This window comes from Sturnus vulgaris, chromosome 8, assembly GCF_052056855.1.
Source record: "Sturnus vulgaris isolate bStuVul1 chromosome 8, bStuVul1.hap1, whole genome shotgun sequence".
NCBI lineage: Eukaryota > Metazoa > Chordata > Aves > Passeriformes > Sturnidae > Sturnus > Sturnus vulgaris.
Genome location: NC_142250.1, coordinates 2736583 through 2758651, shown reverse-complemented (window position 1 = coordinate 2758651; position 22069 = coordinate 2736583). Strand labels below are relative to the sequence as shown.

The 22069-nt window shown below is 52.8% G+C and overlaps 1 protein-coding gene and 3 long non-coding RNA genes across 4 annotated transcripts; 1 reads left to right on the top strand and 3 right to left on the bottom strand.

Annotated features, from left to right (window-relative positions):
- Positions 1-2817: 2817 nt before the first annotated feature.
- LOC148222919 (uncharacterized) lies at positions 2818-4140 on the bottom strand. The gene is made up of 3 exons (XR_015804969.1): positions 3955-4140; positions 3673-3773; positions 2818-3582 (listed from the first exon to the last, which is right to left on the bottom strand). It is a non-coding gene; the product is annotated as an uncharacterized LOC148222919 (long non-coding RNA).
- Positions 4141-7273: 3133 nt separating this feature from the next.
- On the top strand, positions 7274-9566 carry LOC148222918 (uncharacterized). The gene is made up of 2 exons (XR_015804976.1): positions 7274-7422; positions 7524-9566. It is a non-coding gene; the product is annotated as an uncharacterized LOC148222918 (long non-coding RNA).
- A 4973-nt stretch (positions 9567-14539) lies between these two features.
- Positions 14540-17159, bottom strand: LOC148222917 (C-type lectin domain family 2 member D11-like). Its single transcript, XM_088168633.1, has 6 exons — positions 16991-17159; positions 16210-16356; positions 15732-15827; positions 15451-15629; positions 15169-15269; positions 14540-15078 (listed from the first exon to the last, which is right to left on the bottom strand). The coding sequence occupies exons 1-6, from the start codon at positions 17157-17159 to the stop codon at positions 14964-14966; spliced, it is 807 nt and encodes a 268-aa protein (XP_088024759.1). The 3' UTR covers positions 14540-14963.
- A 2856-nt stretch (positions 17160-20015) lies between these two features.
- LOC148222916 (uncharacterized) lies at positions 20016-21338 on the bottom strand. The gene is made up of 3 exons (XR_015804970.1): positions 21153-21338; positions 20871-20971; positions 20016-20780 (listed from the first exon to the last, which is right to left on the bottom strand). It is a non-coding gene; the product is annotated as an uncharacterized LOC148222916 (long non-coding RNA).
- Between the last annotated feature and the right edge of the window lie 731 nt (positions 21339-22069).

Sequence of the window (22069 nt, the reverse complement as noted above, 5' to 3'; positions counted from 1 at the left end):
AGACGCAGCGCAACGCTGCTGGGAGTTCGGCTGTGCTCGGAGTCTGTCCGGCTTTGTCCCTTAAGATCAGTAAAAAGGAGCGCTTTCCCTCAATTCAAACCCATAGAACAGCACCATAAATGTATTCTCCATCAATTTAAACAGGAAATTTATGGAAAACCGTGATTTCCCGCCTGGCGAGACACCAAAAATCACGACAAAGGTGTGTTTTTCTTCGATAGAGTCCCTTGAAATGGAAGGTGAAGGGGGATTCTCCCCCGTTCAAACATAGTTGCCAAAAAGAAGTTTTTCTCCTTCATTTGAAATCCCTTTTCTTCTCGTAATCCCCATTTGGGGGGCGGGGAGGGGCTATTGGAGATGGTGGTCCCTGAGCAGTGTCTGCGGGCACTTCTCCCTCCTCGCTGCTCACACCTGGGGCTGCTGCACCTTGCCGAGTGCTGCGGAGTTTCCTCCCAGTTCCCCCGCACTATCCCTCTTCCTGGCAAGCACCGGCAGCGATGGGGAGAGCACTGGGAAGGAACTGGGAACACTGCACCTTCCCAGTGCTCCTAATCCCCCTCCCAGTGCTCCTTCTTCTTCACTCCCGCTGCTTCCAATAGCCCTCCCACTTCCCTCCTAGCATTCCCTGTGCTCCCACTTCCCTCCCAGTGTTCCCAGTATCTCTTTCTGCGCTCCCGCCACTGGCAAAACACTGCGGGGCACTGTGGGAAATAGAAAAGGTATAGAACTCTCAGAAAGCTGTGTGAAAGCAAATTTCCAGATGGAGAAATGCAAGAATGCTGAAGATGCAAGGACAAGAAACAATAGGGCTGTGAGCTGTGTAGGGACAGGCCTCGGGAAAATATGTTAAGCAAGAGAGTAGAAATATGTAAGCTTAATAATGAAGGTTTATCTGTTCTTTTAAGCTATTAAGGCAAGCAGTTTTCAAAGCAAAATGCACGTGCAGCTTTATTAATTGGCCTGAGCAACGCTATCCTTAAAATAGATTTTTTACTAATTCATTAGAAAGAGGAGATTTTTTTTTTTCGTTTTTTAGTTTATGGGGATTTTTTTACAAGAACGAATTTTCTTATGGCTTTGATGTCACAGTGGTTAGCTGCTTGGAGAATGGAAATCTGATCACTATGCAAAAACCTTCTTGTCAGATTAATAGTATTTTCTATAATTATTATTGAGGACTATATAACTTATGAGGCACACTCTAAGAATTATTAACAGTTTACACAAGAGCTTAGTCTATTTTTGAGAATAGGGGTTTTTTTTTTTTCTTCTTCTTCTTCTTCCCTGGGGAACAGTAGGGGTTTTCAGTTTATGACTTTCCTCCTTTCCTTATTTGAGACTTGACTATTTTTTTTTTTTTACCTTGTTGTTTTTATACCCTTTTTGTAGATATCATTATGATAGTTTTCTTTTTTTACTTAGGTAAGAGAAAAAAAGAATCTGAAAATTTGTATTCTGGGCATTGAAAGAATGAATACTTTGGTTTGGCAGTGGATGGTTCTGTGATCTCTTACAGGCCGAGTAATTTTATGATTCAGGATCTTTTAAGGCCACGCTGAGCTAGGAATGTAAGAATTCAGCCAGAGAGCCGTGCTGAGTTCCTTGGCTGCATTCCATCCATGAGGAAAGCTCGGCTCAGCCTCCCCAGCCCCCCCTGCCCCGGCCCAGCCAGGCCCGTTCTATTTTAACTCAGAGGAGTGGAAATGAAAGAGAGCTTTTCTGGGTTTTTGGTTTTGCGTGTGGGTTTCTCTAAGATGCATAAATTTTCTCATTGGTATAACAAAGTGTCCATCTTAAAAATCGGACACTGATTGCTCCTTGTCAGGTACAAAGGAGACTGCCCAGGTGTCGGCAGGTGAAAATTTCAGGAAATCTTTACAAAGATTTGTCTGTTCAGCCCAGAAATAAGTTTTGTACCTTGAAGGCTGGATTTGATAGTGAAGGTGGGGAAGGAGCAGCAGTGGAATGTCTGAGGGGGTTGTTTTCAAAACACAGAGATCAGAGTTTCCTCCCTTCGTCCTCTGGGCTGTGTTACCGTGGTGGACAGCAGGAGAGAGCTCTCCTTTGCTTTTAGTTAGTTTTTGACTGACTGAAGCAGAGAAGTTCCCTGGAAAGTTTTTCTTTTTCCTTTCTCCTGGAATTGTTAAAAGTGCTCTGGACTGGGAACCCAGGGGGAAGCACCAGGAGCTTGGACCTGTGGCCACCGGGCCTGGGCAGCGACATTTTCCAGCGCTGGAGGAACTGAGAACAGACTGAGCCGAGCTGCCACCACAGGAGAGAGACTTCCTGGATTTGTCATCACTTCAGAGCGCCGAGAGGTTTTGCTGTTCGGTATTGTTCATGTTTTTGTGCTAGGCAATGCTTTGCCTGTTGAATAAACAGGTTTTTCCACTTCTCTCTTAGAAAATTTCTTCCCAAAGCAGCCGGGGGAGGGGCCGCTCAAGTTTGATTACTGGGGGGGGCCCTTTGGAAATTTTTTCCCAAATTTGGCCTAAACCAGGACAACATCCCATTTCTCAACAAACAAATCTTGTCCCGTGATTTCTTTTCCCCAGAGCTCACCTTCATTCTCCACAGGGATTCTTCCTCGGCTCCATCCTGGGGTGTCCAGCAGCCAGGAGCAGACGAGAATAGTATCCATTTCTAATCCCAAAGGATTATTCGACAGATGTCCCTTTGAACTCTCTGGGGATTCCAACAGTTGTTTAAGAAAACGAAACAGGGCAGGACAAGGGACAGCATCACTGTTGGGTTTTTCTGGGATATTTTTTCTCTTATATTTACATATATTTATGTACACAAAGAGCAGGACGGGAATGCTGGAGCAGCTGTCTCGAAGCTTTATTCCATCCCAATCATCAGCCTCATTTTACAGAACCAAGCAAGGGAGATGGAACAGCTTCAGCTGCTGGCACAGCAGACGAAGTTCTCTTTGTCACAAAGTCTTTTAACAACTTTCTAGGCAATAGGGGAATATTAAATACAGACAAGGGTTTGCTCAGGCCAATTAATAAAGTGACAAGTACGTCTTTCTTAGAACAATACTTGCTTGTAAACAATGGATAGACCTCCATATATGAGCTTTCATATTTCTACTCTCTTGCTTCACATATTTTCCTGATGCCTGTCTCGACACAGCTCACAGCCCTATTATTTATTGTCCTTGCATATCCAGCAATCCTGCATTTCTCCATCTTGAAATTTGCTTTCACACATCTTGCTAAGAGTTCTACACCTTTTCTATTTCCCACAGTGTCCCTCAGTGTTTTCGAAGTGGTGGGAGTGCTGGAAGAGATACTGGGAACACTGGGAGGGAAGTGGGAGGGCTATTGGAAGCAGCGGGAGTGAAGAAGGAGCACTGGGAGGGGGATTAGGAGCACTGGGAAGGTGCTGCACTGGCAGGTCCTTGCCAGTTTTCTCCCCATCACTGCAAGTGCTTGCCAGGAAGGTCCTTTCTCCACCCCCTGTTACAGGGGAGCTCGGGCCTTGCTGCACAGATACGGCTGCGGATTGGAGCACATCACACTCCTGAATTTATGATCAGCCAGGCACAAACACTCGGAATGGCCAAGGACAGGAAACCTGCAGGGAGGAGCAGAGACAGCGCTGGATGCCAGGGGAACACGTTGTGCCCCTGTCCCCCCATGCCCTGCCCGGCTCCCCGGCACTCACCAGGAGCTGAAGCTGCTGCCGTCCTCCCACTGCAGCTGCTCGCCCCGTCTGCGCAGCCCGAGCCAGTAATCGCCGTTCCCGCGGAGGCGGAAGAACAAATCCTGCCAAGGAGAGAGCAGTGGGAGCTGCCCCGGCCCCTCGGGGGGCCACGGCCCCGGGGCTCCTTCCCTGCAAGGCCCCGGCACAGGGCTGCAGCCCCAGCCCCACCAGCACCCAGCCCGGACCACGAGCACCCCCAGGCTCCCCTCAGACACCCCACAGCGCCCGCAGCCCCTCACTCACCATTTCCTCCTCCTTCAGAATGGCCAGCGACGCCCCGAGCTCGGAGCACCGCTCTTGACTCTGCTCCCAGCTTCTGGAATCCCTTGAGAAGTAGTAGCACACTCCATTGTATCCAACCCAGCCACGGGGACAGCCCAGAACCAGAACCTGCGGAGTCGCAGGTGGAACTGGAATCTGTGGTACTGCAGGGGGAAGAGGAGAAGGTGTGAGGATTGCCCTGTGCAGGGAGCAGGGACCCCGCTCTGCCCCGAGGGGCTGGGCCCAGGCTGCTGCCCCTCCCTTACCTGACTGCACAGCCAAGGCCACCGACAACGCCAGCACCAGCACCAGCACCAGGAGCACAATCAGCGCCGAGGTGAGCACGGAATGGCAGCTGAACCACTCGCCTGCAGCAGGAAAGAGCTGCTGGCTGCCACAACCACAGCCCGCCCTCCAAGCTGCTCCCCCAATGCCCGGCGAGCACAGGAGGCACCTCTCAGCCTGATTGCTCCTCCCTCCCTCCCTCAGCTGGCAGCCAGAGAGCCAAGAGCCTGGACACGGGCAGGGACACAGCTGTGGGGACAGCCAGGGACACCGCGCTGGGGACCGGCTGCAGCAGGAGAGCTGCACACGCTTGGGGGCAGCTGCGGCTGCCGCTTCCAGCCACTGCTGGCGCCGAGCGGAGCACGAGGCCTCTTCCACACATCGGGAAACAGCCACACACCTGCCAGCCCTGGCCTTGACAGATGACACTGTCCCCTCCCTAGAGACCACAGGCCTGGCTCTGCACTCACCTGGCAATCTTCTGAGGATGTTTCTGTGTACATGGCCGGTTACTGATGTGCCTTGGGCATCGAGGGGCTCCCTCCCACTGCCATCCCTGCTGCAGATTCCATTCTCCACATCTTCACTCACTGCACGCTCACAAGTGGCAGCTCCCTGCTTATGACAAGTGGCTTCTTGTGCCCCTGGCAAGTGTGTCAGCCCGGCTGCTCGTCCCTCCTGGAGATGCAGGAGCTCGTTCAGAGGGCCATGGATGGAGCAGAATTCACTCTGCTCCAGCTCACAGCCGCCATCTCTCTTCTCTGAAGAAACAGCTCCTTTCTCGTGACACATCAGGAGTGCTGAAAAAGCCTTTCGGAGATCCGCCTCGGGAACAGCTGTACACCCACGGAGAGGACCCATTGAAAGGGACATGATGACAGGTCACGGCTGGTCCCGACCCCACGGGACACCGAGGCTCAGGAAAGGAACCGGGTTTAGCCTTCGCTGCTGCGGCACCGGCTCGTCCCCAGGGATCGGCGACAAGGACGAGACCGCGGGCAGCCGCTCCCTCCGCCGTCTCAGGGCACGGGGCACACGGGGGAAGCCGGCCCAAGGAACTCGCCAGAACCGCCCCGTTCCCCTCAGCGCGGCCCCTCCGGCCGCAGCGAGCCCCGGGCTGGGGCACAGCCGAGCGCGGCTTTTGCTGTGCTGGAGCCGCTCCGAGCTCCGGGGCCGCCGCCTGCCCGGAACACCCCGGGGGCACCGGGAGCGAGAAGCGCTGGTTTAACGGCCTTTGTTGCTAAACGATGTAAAGAAGGCGGAGCCAACAGCGTGGCGGCGGAGGGTCGTCTGGAAAACAAGCATGCCGGTACGAGCCAGGGGTCGATATAATGTCTAAATTTTAGGGACCCTATAAATAAAGGCGCCCCACGCCGGAGAGCTGGCAGACGGGCTGCAGCCAGGGCAGGGCCAGGGCGAGGCAGAGCGCACCGGTGGTCGGCATGCTGCTCGGAGTCTGCCGGACTTTGACCCTTAGCAGCAGCAAAAAGGAGCGCTTTCCCTCAATTCAAACCCATAAAAAAGCACCACAAAGATATTCTTTTTCCATTTAACCACGATAATAATGGAAAACCGTTATTTCCCGCCTAGTGAGACATCAAAAATCATGCAAAGGGTGTGTTTTTGTTCAATGGAGACCCTTCGAATCATAGGTGTAGGGAGGTCTTCCCCGGGTCAAACACAATTACCGAAAAGAAGTTTTTCTCCTTCATTTTCAATCGCTTTGCCTCTGGTAACCCCCCATGTCTTTTGTTTGTATTTGTTTGTTTATTTTGTTTATTTGTTTGTTTTTTTTTATTTCTTGGGGGAATTTTGTTTGGTTTTGGGTGGTTTTTCTTGTTTTGTTGTTTTTTGTTTTGTTTTTGTTTTCCTTTTTTTTTTTTTTTGTGGAGTGTCACTGAGGAGTGTCTGGGGGCACTTCTCCCTCCTCGCTGCTCACACCTGGGGCTGCTGCACCTTGCCGAGTGCTGGGGAGTTTCCTCCCAGTCCCCTCGCACTATCCCTCTTCCTGGCAAGCACCGGCAGGGATGGGGAGAGCACTGGGAAGGAACTGGGAGCACTGCACCTTCCCAGTGCTCCTAATCCCCCTCCCAGTGCTCCTTCTACTTCACTCCCGCTGCTTCCAATAGCCCTCCCACTTCCCTCCCAGTGTTCCCAGTATCTCTTCCTGCGCTCCTGCCACTGCCAACTCTGGTGCCGCAGCAGCGATGGCTCATCCCGGTTCCTTTCCTGAGCCACGGTGTCCCGCAGGATCGGGACCAGCCGTGATCTATCATCATGTCCCTTTTAATGGACCATCCACATGAGTGTACAGCTGTTCCCGAGGCCGATTTCCGAAAGGCTTTTCCCACACTCCTGATGTGTCAGAAGGAATGGGCTGATTGTTCCAAGCAGAGAGACGGCGGCTGGAGCTGGGGCAGAGTGAATTCTGCTCCATCCATGGTCCTGTGAAACAGCTCCTGCATCTCCAGGAGGGACCAGCAGCCGGGCTGACACACTTGCCAGGGGCACAAGAAGCCACTTGTCATAAGCAGGGGGTTGCCACTTGTGAGCGTGCAGTGAGTGAAGATGTGGAGAATAAAATTGGCACCAGTGATGGCAGTGTGAGGGAGCCCCTGGATCCCCAAGGCACATCAGCACCCGACCATGTACACACAGACATCCTCAGGAGATTACTGGGTGAGTGCAGGGCCAGGCGTGTGGTCACTAGGGAGGGGACAGTGTCACTGTCAAGTCCAGGGCTGGCAGGTGTGTGGCTGTTTCCCGATGTGTGGAAGAGGCCTCGTGCTCCGCTCGACGCCAGCAGTGGCTGGAAGCGGCAGCCGCAGCTGCCCCCAAGCGTGTGCAGCTCTCCTGCTGCAGCCTGTCCCCAGCGCGGTGTCCCTGGCTGTCCCCACAGCTGTGTCCCTGCCCGTGTCCAGGCTCTTGGCTCTCTGGCTGCCAGCTGAGGAAGGGAGGGAGGGAGGAGCAAACAGGCTGAGAGGGCCCTCCTGTGCTCGCCGGGCATTGGGGGAGCAGCTTGGAGGGCCGGCTGTGGTTGTGGCAGCCAGCAGCTCTTTCCTGCTGCAGGCGAGTGGTTCAGCTGCCATCCCGTGCTCACCTCGGCGCTGATTGTGCTCCTGGTGCTGGTGCTGGCGTTGTCGGTGGCCTTGGCTGTGCAGTCAGGTAAGGGAGGGGCAGCAGCCTGGGCCCAGCCCCTCGGGGCAGAGCGGGGTCCCTGCTCCCTGCACAGGGCAATCCTCACACCTTCTCCTCTTCCCCTGCAGCACCACAGCTTCCAGTTCCATCTGCGTGTCCTCTGTTAGTTCTGGGCTGTCCCTCCGGCTGGGTTGGATACAATGGAGTGTGCTACTACTTCTCAAGGGATTCCAGAAGCTGGGAGCAGAGTTAAGAGCGGTGCTCCGAGCAGGACATGGGGGGTCAGGGGCACAACGTGTTCCCCTGGCATCCAGCGCTGTCTCTGCTCCTCCCTACATGATCCAGGTCCTTGGCAATTCCGAGTGTGTCTACCTGGCTGACGATAAATTCAGGAGTGTGATGTGCTCCAATCCGCAGCCGTATCTGTGCAGCAAGGCCCGAGCTCCCCTGTAACAGGGGGTGGAGAAAGGACCTTCTCCCCGCTGGGCAGTCCCAGCTTCCCCTCTTAGCCCGGCACAGGACTGTCCTTTCTCAGCTGCACCCTGTGCCTTGCACTTGCTCTCAGGGTCACCTCAGTGCCTGTTCATCGTCTCTGCCAGCGCTGGGCTGGCTGTTCCAAGGAAAAGTCTCTGCAATCCATCCTGCCAGCCATGCTAGCTGGAGTGAGGGCATTGCCCTTAGTGCACAACAAGCTTAAAGGGAAATCCAAATTTCTCTTGGCTCTTGGAAATCATCACCAAGTGGCTTGACCGAGAGACTTTTGGGTGTCCTTGCAGAGGAAGAAGAACAGCTGACACGTGCTGAGGAGGAATCCCACTTTTGGCATCAGGCATCTGAGTGTAAAGAATGGTCTCTCTGTCTGTCTGTCTATCTCGCTGTGTGTCTGTTGCAAAGGATCTGATTGCTCTGCTGTGGGAGGAAAGGCAGGCTGGTTCAGGACAAGGATTTGTCACCCTTAGGGAGAAGCAGTGACGTGATGAGGCTGTAACTCCCGTCCCTCTGTGTTGGAGTGTGTGAAACAGAAGCCTCTGTGTATTCTTCAGAGAGAGAGATCAGAGTGCAGATGATACCTCTATGTTTAATTTTTCTGTTGTGTTGTTCTTGGATGTGCTTTTCCGTTGTTCTTGGGTGATGAAGACAAAACAGTCGGATTCCACCTAGGGAGTCAAGGACAGTATCTTTAAACTTCAAGCCCTAAGCATAAACAACGTGAGAAGAGGAGAGCAGACACACAAGCAAGCAAGGAGGATGAAACCTCCCTATTTGAGACTATTAATTGGATAGCTGACACCTGCATGCAAATGGACTGAAACCTATAAAGGTGTGAGCACTCGTGAGCAATTCCTCCTTTTCCTTCCATCTTGGAGTCATCTGGGCAGGGGCCACGACTGTGGCACTTGTATTGCTGGGGTGTGGCTTTTGTAGGCCTTTCGTGGGCCTCACAATAAATACCCATTTGTTCCCCTTAACTCTGTGTGCGACCTCTGTTCCAGCTCCTCAAGGCATCACAGAGATTGAATTAAAACTTTTGGATGGATTAAAGTATATTAAGCCACTCATACATGAAATAGAGGCGTAAGCTTAAGTTTTAATAAAGTAAGTAAGTAAGACAAAATTTTAAGTGCCTTAAGAATGAAAAAGCTTAGAATTTAGTGTGAAAAACAATTCTAGTTAGAGGTCAAAAAGAAGTCGCAAAAAGAAGTCTCAGTGGGAGCTCAAGAAACCACAATTTTAGTCATAATAAAAATATAGTAAGAATATTCCTTACATTTTTCAGATAGAACATGTTTTTATATATATATTTGCAGATTATATGTAAACTTTTGTATTAAAAACCTGGAATTCTAATAGTTTTAGAAGGAATGCTTCAGATTGCTGTTTTTAGCTCATTGGGTAATTTGTAAATAAGAATCCGTGCACTGGGGAGAGACTCTCTGTCCCTCTTCTTTCTCCTCCCTGCCATCATCATTGCCCAGAAGAAGACAGGAGCTGCGGCTGCAACTTCGGCCCTCCCGGGGCCTTGCACGGCAGAGCTGCTTCTGCTCCTGATCGGGACTGTGCTGCTATTTGGGACTCTGTGCTGAAAGCTTTTAGCACGGACTGGAACACTTGGGCCTCTTTGCCTTTTGGGACTGCTGTGCCTTTACAATAAACAACTTTATAGCAACTAACAACTGCTGAGCTCTTTTGAGGATTCAAACCCACAAAAATCCTGACACCTCGAGCCTTTCCTGATGTGTTCTGTACCTGCCCAGGGTGAGGAGGAGAGGGACAGAGCGGTTTTGCTGGCACCAGGCACCTGGTGTATTTCTGTTTTAATTTTTCCTAGTAAAGAACTCTTATTCCTATTCGCATATCTTTGCTAGAAAGCCCCTTAATTTCAAAACTATAATAATTTGGAGGCAGGTGGTTTACATTTTCCGTTTCAAGAGAGGCTCCTGGCTCTCTTAGCAGACACCTGTCTTTCAAACCAAGACAACTCCTTTGAAGTAACACACGAGGCATCTCTGCTTTTGATTTTGAGAGTATTTGTAGTGAAGGAAGTCTGATGGAATTAATTAGGGAAGAGAAGTGTGGTGTGCTCCCTTTCAAGAGATTTCTATTGAAGTATATTCTGAAGTTAACTGGTTAATTTTCCCTTATTGTCGGTGTTCAAACTGGGGCAATTCCCATTCAATACCCTGCAATATTAAGGGTATCAATTGAAAGAAACCCGCCTTGGCCATTTTTCCAGCGATATCAATTGATTGAGAACCTCCATGTTCTATTTTAAATAGAACAAGGAGCACCCTGTATGATACGATTTTATCAGTTTGAAATGAGAGTAAACCCTCAGTTTTCATCATTGGTAAGTTTAGGTTGACTGGGAATCTCTTTTGTGCCTTCTTTTTTAGGGTTTAAGTTGGTAGAAACCCCGAATAATTCCATCATTTGAGGGATTTCCATTGAGGGTCAAGAAAAGGACTGGGAAAAAGTAGGTGGCAAAAAAGTAGAAAAAAACAAGGGAAAAGGGCAGAAAATTAAAAAAAGGTAGGGAGAAAAGGGTGGCAAAAAGGGGAGCAAAAAAGGGTGGCAAAAAAAAGGCAGTGGAAAAAAATGGTGAAAGAAGGAGAGGAAAGGCAGCAAAAAAGGGAGAAGAAAATAGGGGTGAAAAAAGCGCTGGGAGAAAAAAGCACAGAAAAATGGAGGAAGAAAGGCGGGGAAGCGTGAAAATATGGCGATGGCATAATGGTGAAAAGGTGGAGTTGAAGAAGTAGAGAAGCACTAGAAAGGTGAGGAGAAAAGGATGTGAAACATGAGTGGAAAAACGATAGGAAATACGAGGGGAAAAACGGGAATCCCAGAGACACCCACACACACCTCAGGCCCCCCACCCAAATCCCACACATCACCGCCACACACCCCCAAGAGAGCCCCTCCAAATCCCACACACACCTGGGCCTGGATTCTTACAGGAACACACGGGAACAGCTTCTTGAAAGGGGATGTCGATGTGGCACGCGTGTGCCTGCGAGGAGAGGCTTTCTGCGCCACTTTCCGGCCATGGAGCGCCCCTCGCAGCCACGTTTTCCCAATTGTCCAATGAACTGCTGTCCTGTCCTAGCTGCACGTAACACACTTTAAATACGGGCTGTCCGTACAATAAAGTTGGCCTTTTTCCCCCAAAGAGATCCGTGTGTGTTGCTGTCTTTTCTCTCTCTTGTCAGCGCAGTAACCACATGTTGAGTGGCTGTTAAAATTTCTGGTTTCTTATTTACAGCTTGCATAACTTGTTCTGTGATCACGGCCACGAGCTGGTCGAACATGTCACCCGAAAAAACTCGGCCTCAGTGGGCGAGGGGGACACAGATGTCACAGTGACCTGAGCGGGGAGCCGGCGCTGCGCAGGGGACCCGGGCACGGAGCGCGGCTGGAGGAGAGCAGCGGTCGCCGCCGCCGCTCCCTCCTTGGTTTGGGGAAGGCGGGGGACGAGCGGGCAGATCACTGCTCCCCGCTGGGCTCCGCGGGGCCCCCGGAGAGGCACCGACCCCCACGCAGCCGTCCCGGCCGCTCGTAGATCCCGGAGAGGGATCCGCCTGCATTTCCGCTCGCCCACACTCTGCGATCTTGCTCGCAGCGAGAGCTCGGGCTTGTGCCAGCACAGCCCGCATGGGCAGCCTTGGGCTCCCAGCAGCTAGAGGGGCCCGCGCTTCCCGCGGTGGAAAACCATCTCTCCCCGGGGCGCAGATGGCGAGACTGGGAGAGCTAAAAGTTCCCGTGCAGTCTGAATCAATTAAAATGTCTCTCAGTGTTGAGAGCACGGTGTCCTGCTTTTTAGAAGGTTGACTTCCCATATTTAAAGAGAAATCCGGTCCCCCCAGCACTGAGCCTGGGGTTTCGGCCGCCTAAAGCGAGCTAAACAGGAGCTCTGGGGCAAAAGTGCTCCCGTTACCTCTATGATGGAGGCACAGCCGATGAATTCCGTGGGATGTCCCGTCCCGCTGCAGTCGGGTAAGGGTCCACGATCTTCCCACATGGCTCTCTCGGTCCCGGCCGTCGTCACGGGTCCGGTCCTGGCCCGAGGGTGCCGGGTCCTGGTTTTTCTGGGTGTTCCAGCCTGCTCCTGGCACGGCTCTGGCTCAGCTCTGAGCGCAGCCCCGGCTATCGACAGCCTCGCTGGGTCTGCCCCGGTTCGGCAGGCTTCGGGCCACGAATTCTTCGGTGCCCTTGTCGGAAAAGGTCCCCGAGATCAAGCACTCGGCGAAGCTCCAAATGCAGCCGTGGAAAGGGATATTAACCCTTGAGATGCGGCGGAAATAAAACACACTCCTACATGGTCATCTTTCATGATAGGAAAGAAACAGACGAGTTTATTCAGAAACACATTGTTTTTATAGCATGACTCGCAACTCCAAGAGCAGCAAAAGGTGATTGGTTCCGAGAGAAGACACCCCATTCCCAGGGCCTGGTCACGAACCACAACAGGTGTTCTATCTTTATTATTAAATTCCTCTCTATTTTGACCAAGTTATCAACCTGGGCGAAATTGTCCCGAGCCTTCATCTGGACCAGCTCATCAGACTGGGAACAGAGCTCAGAAGCTCTGGCCTGGAATATTTTTCAGGCTGTAATTTCCTTGCTTTCTCAACATGTGTACCCATAGAAATTCACAAGGCTACGAGGCTGGGAAGTGAAGAGCAAAGCTGCTGTGAAGGTAAAGCTCAGATCCTTCAGAGAAATCACCCAGGTCACTGGAACACTGGTACAGGTAGGAAGCAGAAAAGGAGAGATTTCCAGTCAAGTCTTTGTAGTTGGGTGGGGAAAAGGAGTGCTGATAGCCAATGGCTGCAGGGATGGTCATCTAAATTAGTTCAGACCAGATTTCCTTTTTTTGAATTGCTGAGGGTTATTAACCTCACCTGCAGTTATGAAGCCAAAGAGTTACAGTTTTGGAATCTATTCTAGTTTAATCTAGCTGTCCTCCATGGTGCATGCACTCACAGCAGCCATATTGAACTCTCTTAGGATGTGTGAATTTGCTTCTGTCCCTATCCCTAACCTCATTCTTCATGGTTTTTCAGCCTCTTTTTAATATGCTGGTATATCTGTAGTTATTTCCATGGATATGTGTCCCTCTGCAGCATTTCCATGGATAAAAACAGTGAAGAACACTACCTAAAGAGGAGCAGGGGCACCAGTGGGAAAGGATGTTTTATATCAGCATTTTCTGTCCCTGTGGTGATACTGCTGTCCCTGCGAGGGAGCTGGGAAATCTGTATTTCTGCTCCTGTGATCTTTCTCATCTTTGCCACAGCTGATTCCAACCCCAGGTTTTCCCACTGTAATGATGATTCTGGACATCTCAGAATGTATCCACTGGCCTTGAAAATACGACTGATGGTTATGAAGAAAGGAAAAGGCAAGTCACACCATTTCCAGGTTGGCATCCTGGCTGTCCCTCGGTGCACCTCTTTTAGTGACAGCACTCGGTGGCCATTCCTGGTGCGGTTCTTTGATTATTTTATCTTATACCCTTCTCTCTATTTTATTCCCTTCACCCTTCCCAGCCTTTCCCGTGCCTCTCTTTTTAACCAGCACCGCCACCCCATGGTCTCTCGGTGCAGCTCTTTCAGTCGTGGGGCAGCGACCACTGCTGGTGCAGCACTTGGAGAACATTTCACACCAGTCTCTCTCTATTCTACTCCCGTCACTCCTCCCAGCCTTTCCCGCTGCTCTTTCAGCACCTCCGCAGCCCTGACGCTCCCTTGGTGCAGCTCTTTTTGGTGACACTTGGGCAGCAGACAATGCTGGTGCGGTATTTTTAGACTATTTTATACCATTCTCTGAATTTTATTCCCTTACATTTCCCAGCCTTTCCCGTGGCTCTTTTTAACCAGCACGGCCGCTCCGACGGTGGCTCGGCACTGCTCCATTAGTGATAGCGGGCAGAGGAGAGCCGGCAGTGCAGCTTTTTATTCTGATGGTTTTCTTCTCTGCATCCCATTGCAGCAGCAGCCCAGCTGTCCCTCGGGGCAGCTCTTTCAGTGCCCAGGGGCCGTCTGGACAGGCGGCTGCAGCCAGGCCAGGGCAGGGCAAGACACAGCGCAGCGCTGGCGGGGGCGGGCGTGCGGCGGGGCTCGGAGTCTGCCGGCCTGGGCACTTCAGGCACAGAAATGAATCCCAATTCTCGGCCATATCCAGCACCTGCTCTTCCTCCCCTCTTTTCCTGCATGGATTTCACAGTTTTCCCTTTCCTGCCACATAGGTGGAAGGCCGAATGCCCACCTGCCCCATGCCCATCCCTGCTGCTTTCCTCCGCTCCAGCCTTGTCTCTCTTTCTCTCCCCTTTACTTTGCACCACTTTCTCCTCCTCCTCTCCCTGCCAGCTCGCAGCAAAGACATTTCACCCACTGGCACCAGCTGCCCCCTCTCACTCGCTCCCATTTTGCCCACTTTGAGCTACTGGAGCTGCCTACATGTGGAACCAGACCCGCTGTGGGGCCTGGTAATGGTTGGATAGGAGTGAATCATCACAGGGCTGATTGGAGTGGACTGGGTCTGGCCAGGTACCAGGAAAACTCCTCTGTCCCTCTCCTCCTCACACTGGGTGGGCAACAGAACACATCAGGAAAGGCTCGAGGATCTCAATAAAGGCAGCAAGAGATCTCTCAACCATCATGGGAATGGGACAGGGAAATTTAATTCAATTTACTACTAAGTAAATCAGAGTAAGGAAATAAGCATGTGTGAGCTGTTCTTCAACATCCAAGCACAGTCCAGAAGTCTCCTGGTCAAGCCACTTGGTGATGATTTCCAAGAGCCAAGAGAAATTTGCAATTTTCTTTTGAGCTTGTTTTGCAATGAGAAAGATCCCCTCACTCCAGCAGGCAGGGCTGACAGGATGGATTGCAGAGACTTTTCCTTGGAACAGCCAGCCCAGCGCTGGCAGAGACGATGAACAGGCACCGAGGTGACCGTGAGAGCAAGTGCAAGGCACAGGGTGCAGCTGAGAAAGGACAGCCCTGAGCCGGGCTAAGAGGGGAAGCTGGGACTGCCCAGCGGGGAGAAGGTCCTTTCTCCACCCCCTGTTACAGGGGAGCTCGGGCCTTGCTGCACAGATACGGCTGCAGATTGGAGCACATCACACTCCTGAATTTATCATCATCCAGGTACACACACTCGGAATGGCCAAGGACAGGACACCTGCAGGGAGGAGCAGAGACAGCGCTGGATGCCAGGGGAACACGTTGTGCCCCTGTCCCCCCATGCCCTGCCCGGCTCCCCGGCACTCACGAGGAGCTGAAGCTGCTGCCGTCCTCCCACTGCAGCTGCTCGCCCCGTCTGCGCAGCCCGAGCCAGTAATCGCCGTTCCCGCGGAGGCGGAAGAACAAATCCTGCCAAGGAGAGAGCAGTGGGAGCTGCCCCGGCCCCTCGGGGGGACACGGCCCCGGGGCTCCTTCCCTGCAAGGCCCCGGCACAGGGCTGCAGCCCCAGCCCCACCAGCACCCAGCCCGGACCACGAGCACCCCCAGGCTCCCCTCAGACACCCCACAGCGCCCGCAGCCCCTCACTCACCATTTCCTCATCCTTCAAAATGGCCAGAGAGGCCCCGAGCTCGGAGCACCGCTCTTGACTCTGCTCCCAGCTTCTGGAATCCCTTGACAAGTAGTAGCACACTCCATTGTATCCAACCCAGCCACGGGGACAGCCCAGAACTAACAGAGGACACGCAGTTGGAACTGGAAGCTGTGGTGCTGCAGGGGGAAGAGGAGAAGGTGTGAGGGTTGCCCTGTGCAGGGAGCAGGGACCCCGCTCTGCCCCGAGGGGCTGGGCCCAGGCTGCTGCCCCTCCCTTACCTGACTGCACAGCCAAGGCCACCGACAACGCCAGCACCAGCACCAGGAGCACAATCAGCGCCGAGGTGAGCACGGGATGGCAGCTGAACCACTCGCCTGCAGCAGGAAAGAGTTGCTGGCTGCCACAACCACAGCCCGCCCTCCAAGCTGCTCCCCCAATGCCCGGCGAGCACAGGAGGGACCTCTCAGCCTGTTTGCTCCTCCCTTCCTCAGCTGGCAGCTAGAGAGCCAAGAGCCTGGACACGGGAGGGACACAGCTGTGGGGACAGCCAGGGACACCGCGCTGGGGACAGGCTGCAGCAGGAGAGCTGCACACGCTTGGGGGCAGCTGCGGCTGCCGCTTCCAGCCACTGCTGGCGCCGAGCGGAGCACGAGGCCTCTTCCACACATCGGGAAACAGCCACACACCTGCCAGCCCTGGCCGTGACAGATGACACTGTCCCCTCCCTAAAGTCCAGAGGTTTGGCCCTTCACTCACCTAGCAATCTTCTGAGGATGTTTCTGTGTACATGGCAGGGTGCCGATGTGCCTTGGGGATCCAGGGGCTCCCTCCCACTGCCATCCCTGCTGCAGATTCCATTGTGAACATCTTCACGCACTGCACGCTCACAAGTGGCAACTCGTGCTTATGACAAGTGGCTTCTTGTGCCCCTGGCAAGTGTGTCAGCCCGGCTGCTGGTCCCTCCTGGAGATGCAGCAGCTCCTTCACAAGCCCATGGATGGAGCAGAATTCACTCTGCTCCAGCTCACAGCCGGAATCTGTCTCCTCGGAAAAAACATCCCCTTCCTTCTGACATATCAGGAGTGCTGAAAAATCCTTTCGGAGATCGGCCTCTGGAACAGCTGTACACCCACGCCGATGGTCCATTGAAAGGGACATGATGACAGGTCACAGCTGGTCTCGGCCCTGTGGGACACCGAGGTTCAGGAAGGGAACCGGTTTTAGCCTTCGCTGCTGCGGCACCGGCTCGTCCCCAGGGATCGGCGACAAGGACGAGACCGCGGGCAGCCGCTCCCTCCGCCGTCTCAGGGCACGGGGCACACGGGGGAAGCCGGCCCAAGGAACTCGCCAGAACCGCCCCGTTCCCCTCAGCGCGGCCCCTCCGGCCGCAGCGAGCCCCGGGCTGGGGCACAGCCGAGCGCGGCTCGTACCTGTGCTGGAGCCGCTCCGAGCTCCGGGGATCGCCGCCTGCCCGGAGCATCCCGGAGGCACCGGGAGCGAGAAGCGCTCCGGCCCTGCCGGCGGAATCAGCGCGCACGCTGCACAGCGCCGGCATCAAAAGTGGCGCTGGGTCGGCTTCGGTATTTTTGAGCAATCAGCGAGGCGGATCGCGCGGGAGGTGCGGGGCGATGTCGCTGCAAACAAAACCTTCCCCGTGTGACTCCGCCTGGCCACGAGCCGATTTCCATGCCCACACTTCGAGACATTTCGCCGTCCCGGCTGCAGCCAGGCGTGGGAGAAGAGCCAGACGCAGCGCAACGCTGCTGGGAGTTCGGCTGTGCTCGGAGTCTGTCCGGCTTTGTCCCTTAAGATCAGTAAAAAGGAGCGCTTTCCCTCAATTCAAACCCATAGAACAGCACCATAAATGTATTCTCCATCAATTTAAACAGGAAATTTATGGAAAACCGTGATTTCCCGCCTGGCGAGACACCAAAAATCACGACAAAGGTGTGTTTTTCTTCGATAGAGTCCCTTGAAATGGAAGGTGAAGGGGGATTCTCCCCCGTTCAAACATAGTTGCCAAAAAGAAGTTTTTCTCCTTCATTTGAAATCCCTTTTCTTCTCGTAATCCCCATTTGGGGGGGGGGGAGGGGCTATTGGAGATGGTGGTCCCTGAGCAGTGTCTGCGGGCACTTCTCCCTCCTCGCTGCTCACACCTGGGGCTGCTGCACCTTGCCGAGTGCTGCGGAGTTTCCTCCCAGTTCCCCCGCACTATCCCTCTTCCTGGCAAGCACCGGCAGCGATGGGGAGAGCACTGGGAAGGAACTGGGAACACTGCACCTTCCCAGTGCTCCTAATCCCCCTCCCAGTGCTCCTTCTTCTTCACTCCCGCTGCTTCCAATAGCCCTCCCACTTCCCTCCTAGCATTCCCTGTGCTCCCACTTCCCTCCCAGTGTTCCCAGTATCTCTTTCTGCGCTCCCGCCACTGGCAAAACACTGCGGGGCACTGTGGGAAATAGAAAAGGTATAGAACTCTCAGAAAGCTGTGTGAAAGCAAATTTCCAGATGGAGAAATGCAAGAATGCTGAAGATGCAAGGACAAGAAACAATAGGGCTGTGAGCTGTGTAGGGACAGGCCTCGGGAAAATATGTTAAGCAAGAGAGTAGAAATATGTAAGCTTAATAATGAAGGTTTATCTGTTCTTTTAAGCTATTAAGGCAAGCAGTTTTCAAAGCAAAATGCACGTGCAGCTTTATTAATTGGCCTGAGCAACGCTATCCTTAAAATAGATTTTTTACTAATTCATTAGAAAGAGGAGATTTTTTTTTTTCGTTTTTTAGTTTATGGGGATTTTTTTACAAGAACGAATTTTCTTATGGCTTTGATGTCACAGTGGTTAGCTGCTTGGAGAATGGAAATCTGATCACTATGCAAAAACCTTCTTGTCAGATTAATAGTATTTTCTATAATTATTATTGAGGACTATATAACTTATGAGGCACACTCTAAGAATTATTAACAGTTTACACAAGAGCTTAGTCTATTTTTGAGAATAGGGGTTTTTTTTTTTTCTTCTTCTTCTTCTTCCCTGGGGAACAGTAGGGGTTTTCAGTTTATGACTTTCCTCCTTTCCTTATTTGAGACTTGACTATTTTTTTTTTTTTACCTTGTTGTTTTTATACCCTTTTTGTAGATATCATTATGATAGTTTTCTTTTTTTACTTAGGTAAGAGAAAAAAAGAATCTGAAAATTTGTATTCTGGGCATTGAAAGAATGAATACTTTGGTTTGGCAGTGGATGGTTCTGTGATCTCTTACAGGCCGAGTAATTTTATGATTCAGGATCTTTTAAGGCCACGCTGAGCTAGGAATGTAAGAATTCAGCCAGAGAGCCGTGCTGAGTTCCTTGGCTGCATTCCATCCATGAGGAAAGCTCGGCTCAGCCTCCCCAGCCCCCCCTGCCCCGGCCCAGCCAGGCCCGTTCTATTTTAACTCAGAGGAGTGGAAATGAAAGAGAGCTTTTCTGGGTTTTTGGTTTTGCGTGTGGGTTTCTCTAAGATGCATAAATTTTCTCATTGGTATAACAAAGTGTCCATCTTAAAAATCGGACACTGATTGCTCCTTGTCAGGTACAAAGGAGACTGCCCAGGTGTCGGCAGGTGAAAATTTCAGGAAATCTTTACAAAGATTTGTCTGTTCAGCCCAGAAATAAGTTTTGTACCTTGAAGGCTGGATTTGATAGTGAAGGTGGGGAAGGAGCAGCAGTGGAATGTCTGAGGGGGTTGTTTTCAAAACACAGAGATCAGAGTTTCCTCCCTTCGTCCTCTGGGCTGTGTTACCGTGGTGGACAGCAGGAGAGAGCTCTCCTTTGGTTTTAGTTAGTTTTTGACTGACTGAAGCAGAGAAGTTCCCTGGAAAGTTTTTCTTTTTCCTTTCTCCTGGAATTGTTAAAAGTGCTCTGGACTGGGAACCCAGGGGGAAGCACCAGGAGCTTGGACCTGTGGCCACCGGGCCTGGGCAGCGACATTTTCCAGCGCTGGAGGAACTGAGAACAGACTGAGCCGAGCTGCCACCACAGGAGAGAGACTTCCTGGATTTGTCATCACTTCAGAGCGCCGAGAGGTTTTGCTGTTCGGTATTGTTCATGTTTTTGTGCTAGGCAATGCTTTGCCTGTTGAATAAACAGGTTTTTCCACTTCTCTCTTAGAAAATTTCTTCCCAAAGCAGCCGGGGGAGGGGCCGCTCAAGTTTGATTACTGGGGGGGGCCCTTTGGAAATTTTTTCCCAAATTTGGCCTAAACCAGGACAACATCCCATTTCTCAACAAACAAATCTTGTCCCGTGATTTCTTTTCCCCAGAGCTCACCTTCATTCTCCACAGGGATTCTTCCTCGGCTCCATCCTGGGGTGTCCAGCAGCCAGGAGCAGACGAGAATAGTATCCATTTCTAATCCCAAAGGATTCTTCGACAGATGTCCCTTTGAACTCGCTGGGGATTCCAACAGTTGTTTAAGAAAACGAAACAGTGCAGGACAAGGGACAGCATCACTGTTGGGTTTTTCTGGGATATTTTTTCTCTTATATTTACATATATTTATGTACACAAAGAGCAGGACGGGAATGCTGGAGCAGCTGTCTCGAAGCTTTATTCCATCCCAATCATCAGCCTCATTTTACAGAACCAAGCAAGGGAGATGGAACAGCTTCAGCTGCTGGCACAGCAGACGAAGTTCTCTTTGTCACAAAGTCTTTTAACAACTTTCTAGGCAATAGGGGAATATTAAATACAGACAAGGGTTTGCTCAGGCCAATTAATAAAGTGACAAGTACGTCTTTCTTAGAACAATACTTGCTTGTAAACAATGGATAGACCTCCATATATGAGCTTTCATATTTCTACTCTCTTGCTTCACATATTTTCCTGATGCCTGTCTCGACACAGCTCACAGCCCTATTATTTATTGTCCTTGCATATCCAGCAATCCTGCATTTCTCCATCTTGAAATTTGCTTTCACACATCTTGCTAAGAGTTCTACACCTTTTCTATTTCCCACAGTGTCCCTCAGTGTTTTCGAAGTGGTGGGAGTGCTGGAAGAGATACTGGGAACACTGGGAGGGAAGTGGGAGGGCTATTGGAAGCAGCGGGAGTGAAGAAGGAGCACTGGGAGGGGGATTAGGAGCACTGGGAAGGTGCTGCACTGGCAGGTCCTTGCCAGTTTTCTCCCCATCACTGCAAGTGCTTGCCAGGAAGGTCCTTTCTCCACCCCCTGTTACAGGGGAGCTCGGGCCTTGCTGCACAGATACGGCTGCGGATTGGAGCACATCACACTCCTGAATTTATGATCAGCCAGGCACAAACACTCGGAATGGCCAAGGACAGGAAACCTGCAGGGAGGAGCAGAGACAGCGCTGGATGCCAGGGGAACACGTTGTGCCCCTGTCCCCCCATGCCCTGCCCGGCTCCCCGGCACTCACCAGGAGCTGAAGCTGCTGCCGTCCTCCCACTGCAGCTGCTCGCCCCGTCTGCGCAGCCCGAGCCAGTAATCGCCGTTCCCGCGGAGGCGGAAGAACAAATCCTGCCAAGGAGAGAGCAGTGGGAGCTGCCCCGGCCCCTCGGGGGGCCACGGCCCCGGGGCTCCTTCCCTGCAAGGCCCCGGCACAGGGCTGCAGCCCCAGCCCCACCAGCACCCAGCCCGGACCACGAGCACCCCCAGGCTCCCCTCAGACACCCCACAGCGCCCGCAGCCCCTCACTCACCATTTCCTCCTCCTTCAGAATGGCCAGCGACGCCCCGAGCTCGGAGCACCGCTCTTGACTCTGCTCCCAGCTTCTGGAATCCCTTGAGAAGTAGTAGCACACTCCATTGTATCCAACCCAGCCACGGGGACAGCCCAGAACCAGAACCTGCGGAGTCGCAGGTGGAACTGGAATCTGTGGTACTGCAGGGGGAAGAGGAGAAGGTGTGAGGATTGCCCTGTGCAGGGAGCAGGGACCCCGCTCTGCCCCGAGGGGCTGGGCCCAGGCTGCTGCCCCTCCCTTACCTGACTGCACAGCCAAGGCCACCGACAACGCCAGCACCAGCACCAGCACCAGGAGCACAATCAGCGCCGAGGTGAGCACGGAATGGCAGCTGAACCACTCGCCTGCAGCAGGAAAGAGCTGCTGGCTGCCACAACCACAGCCCGCCCTCCAAGCTGCTCCCCCAATGCCCGGCGAGCACAGGAGGCACCTCTCAGCCTGATTGCTCCTCCCTCCCTCCCTCAGCTGGCAGCCAGAGAGCCAAGAGCCTGGACACGGGCAGGGACACAGCTGTGGGGACAGCCAGGGACACCGCGCTGGGGACCGGCTGCAGCAGGAGAGCTGCACACGCTTGGGGGCAGCTGCGGCTGCCGCTTCCAGCCACTGCTGGCGCCGAGCGGAGCACGAGGCCTCTTCCACACATCGGGAAACAGCCACACACCTGCCAGCCCTGGCCTTGACAGATGACACTGTCCCCTCCCTAGAGACCACAGGCCTGGCTCTGCACTCACCTGGCAATCTTCTGAGGATGTTTCTGTGTACATGGCCGGTTACTGATGTGCCTTGGGCATCGAGGGGCTCCCTCCCACTGCCATCCCTGCTGCAGATTCCATTCTCCACATCTTCACTCACTGCACGCTCACAAGTGGCAGCTC

Bases quoted from the DNA above. Each gene is read 5' to 3' on its own strand.
- LOC148222917 (XM_088168633.1), bottom strand. From the start codon at position 17,159: ATGTCTCGAAGTGTGGGCATGGAAATCGGCTCGTGGCCAGGCGGAGTC. The intron at 15,828-16,209 runs GTGAGTGAAGGG...TTCCTGCTGCAG, and splicing joins CATCCTCAGAAGATTGCTAG to GCGAGTGGTTCAGCTGCCAT. The intron at 15,079-15,168 runs GTGAGTGCCGGG...TCCTCCCTGCAG, and splicing joins GGCAGCAGCTTCAGCTCCTC to GTGTCCTGTCCTTGGCCATT.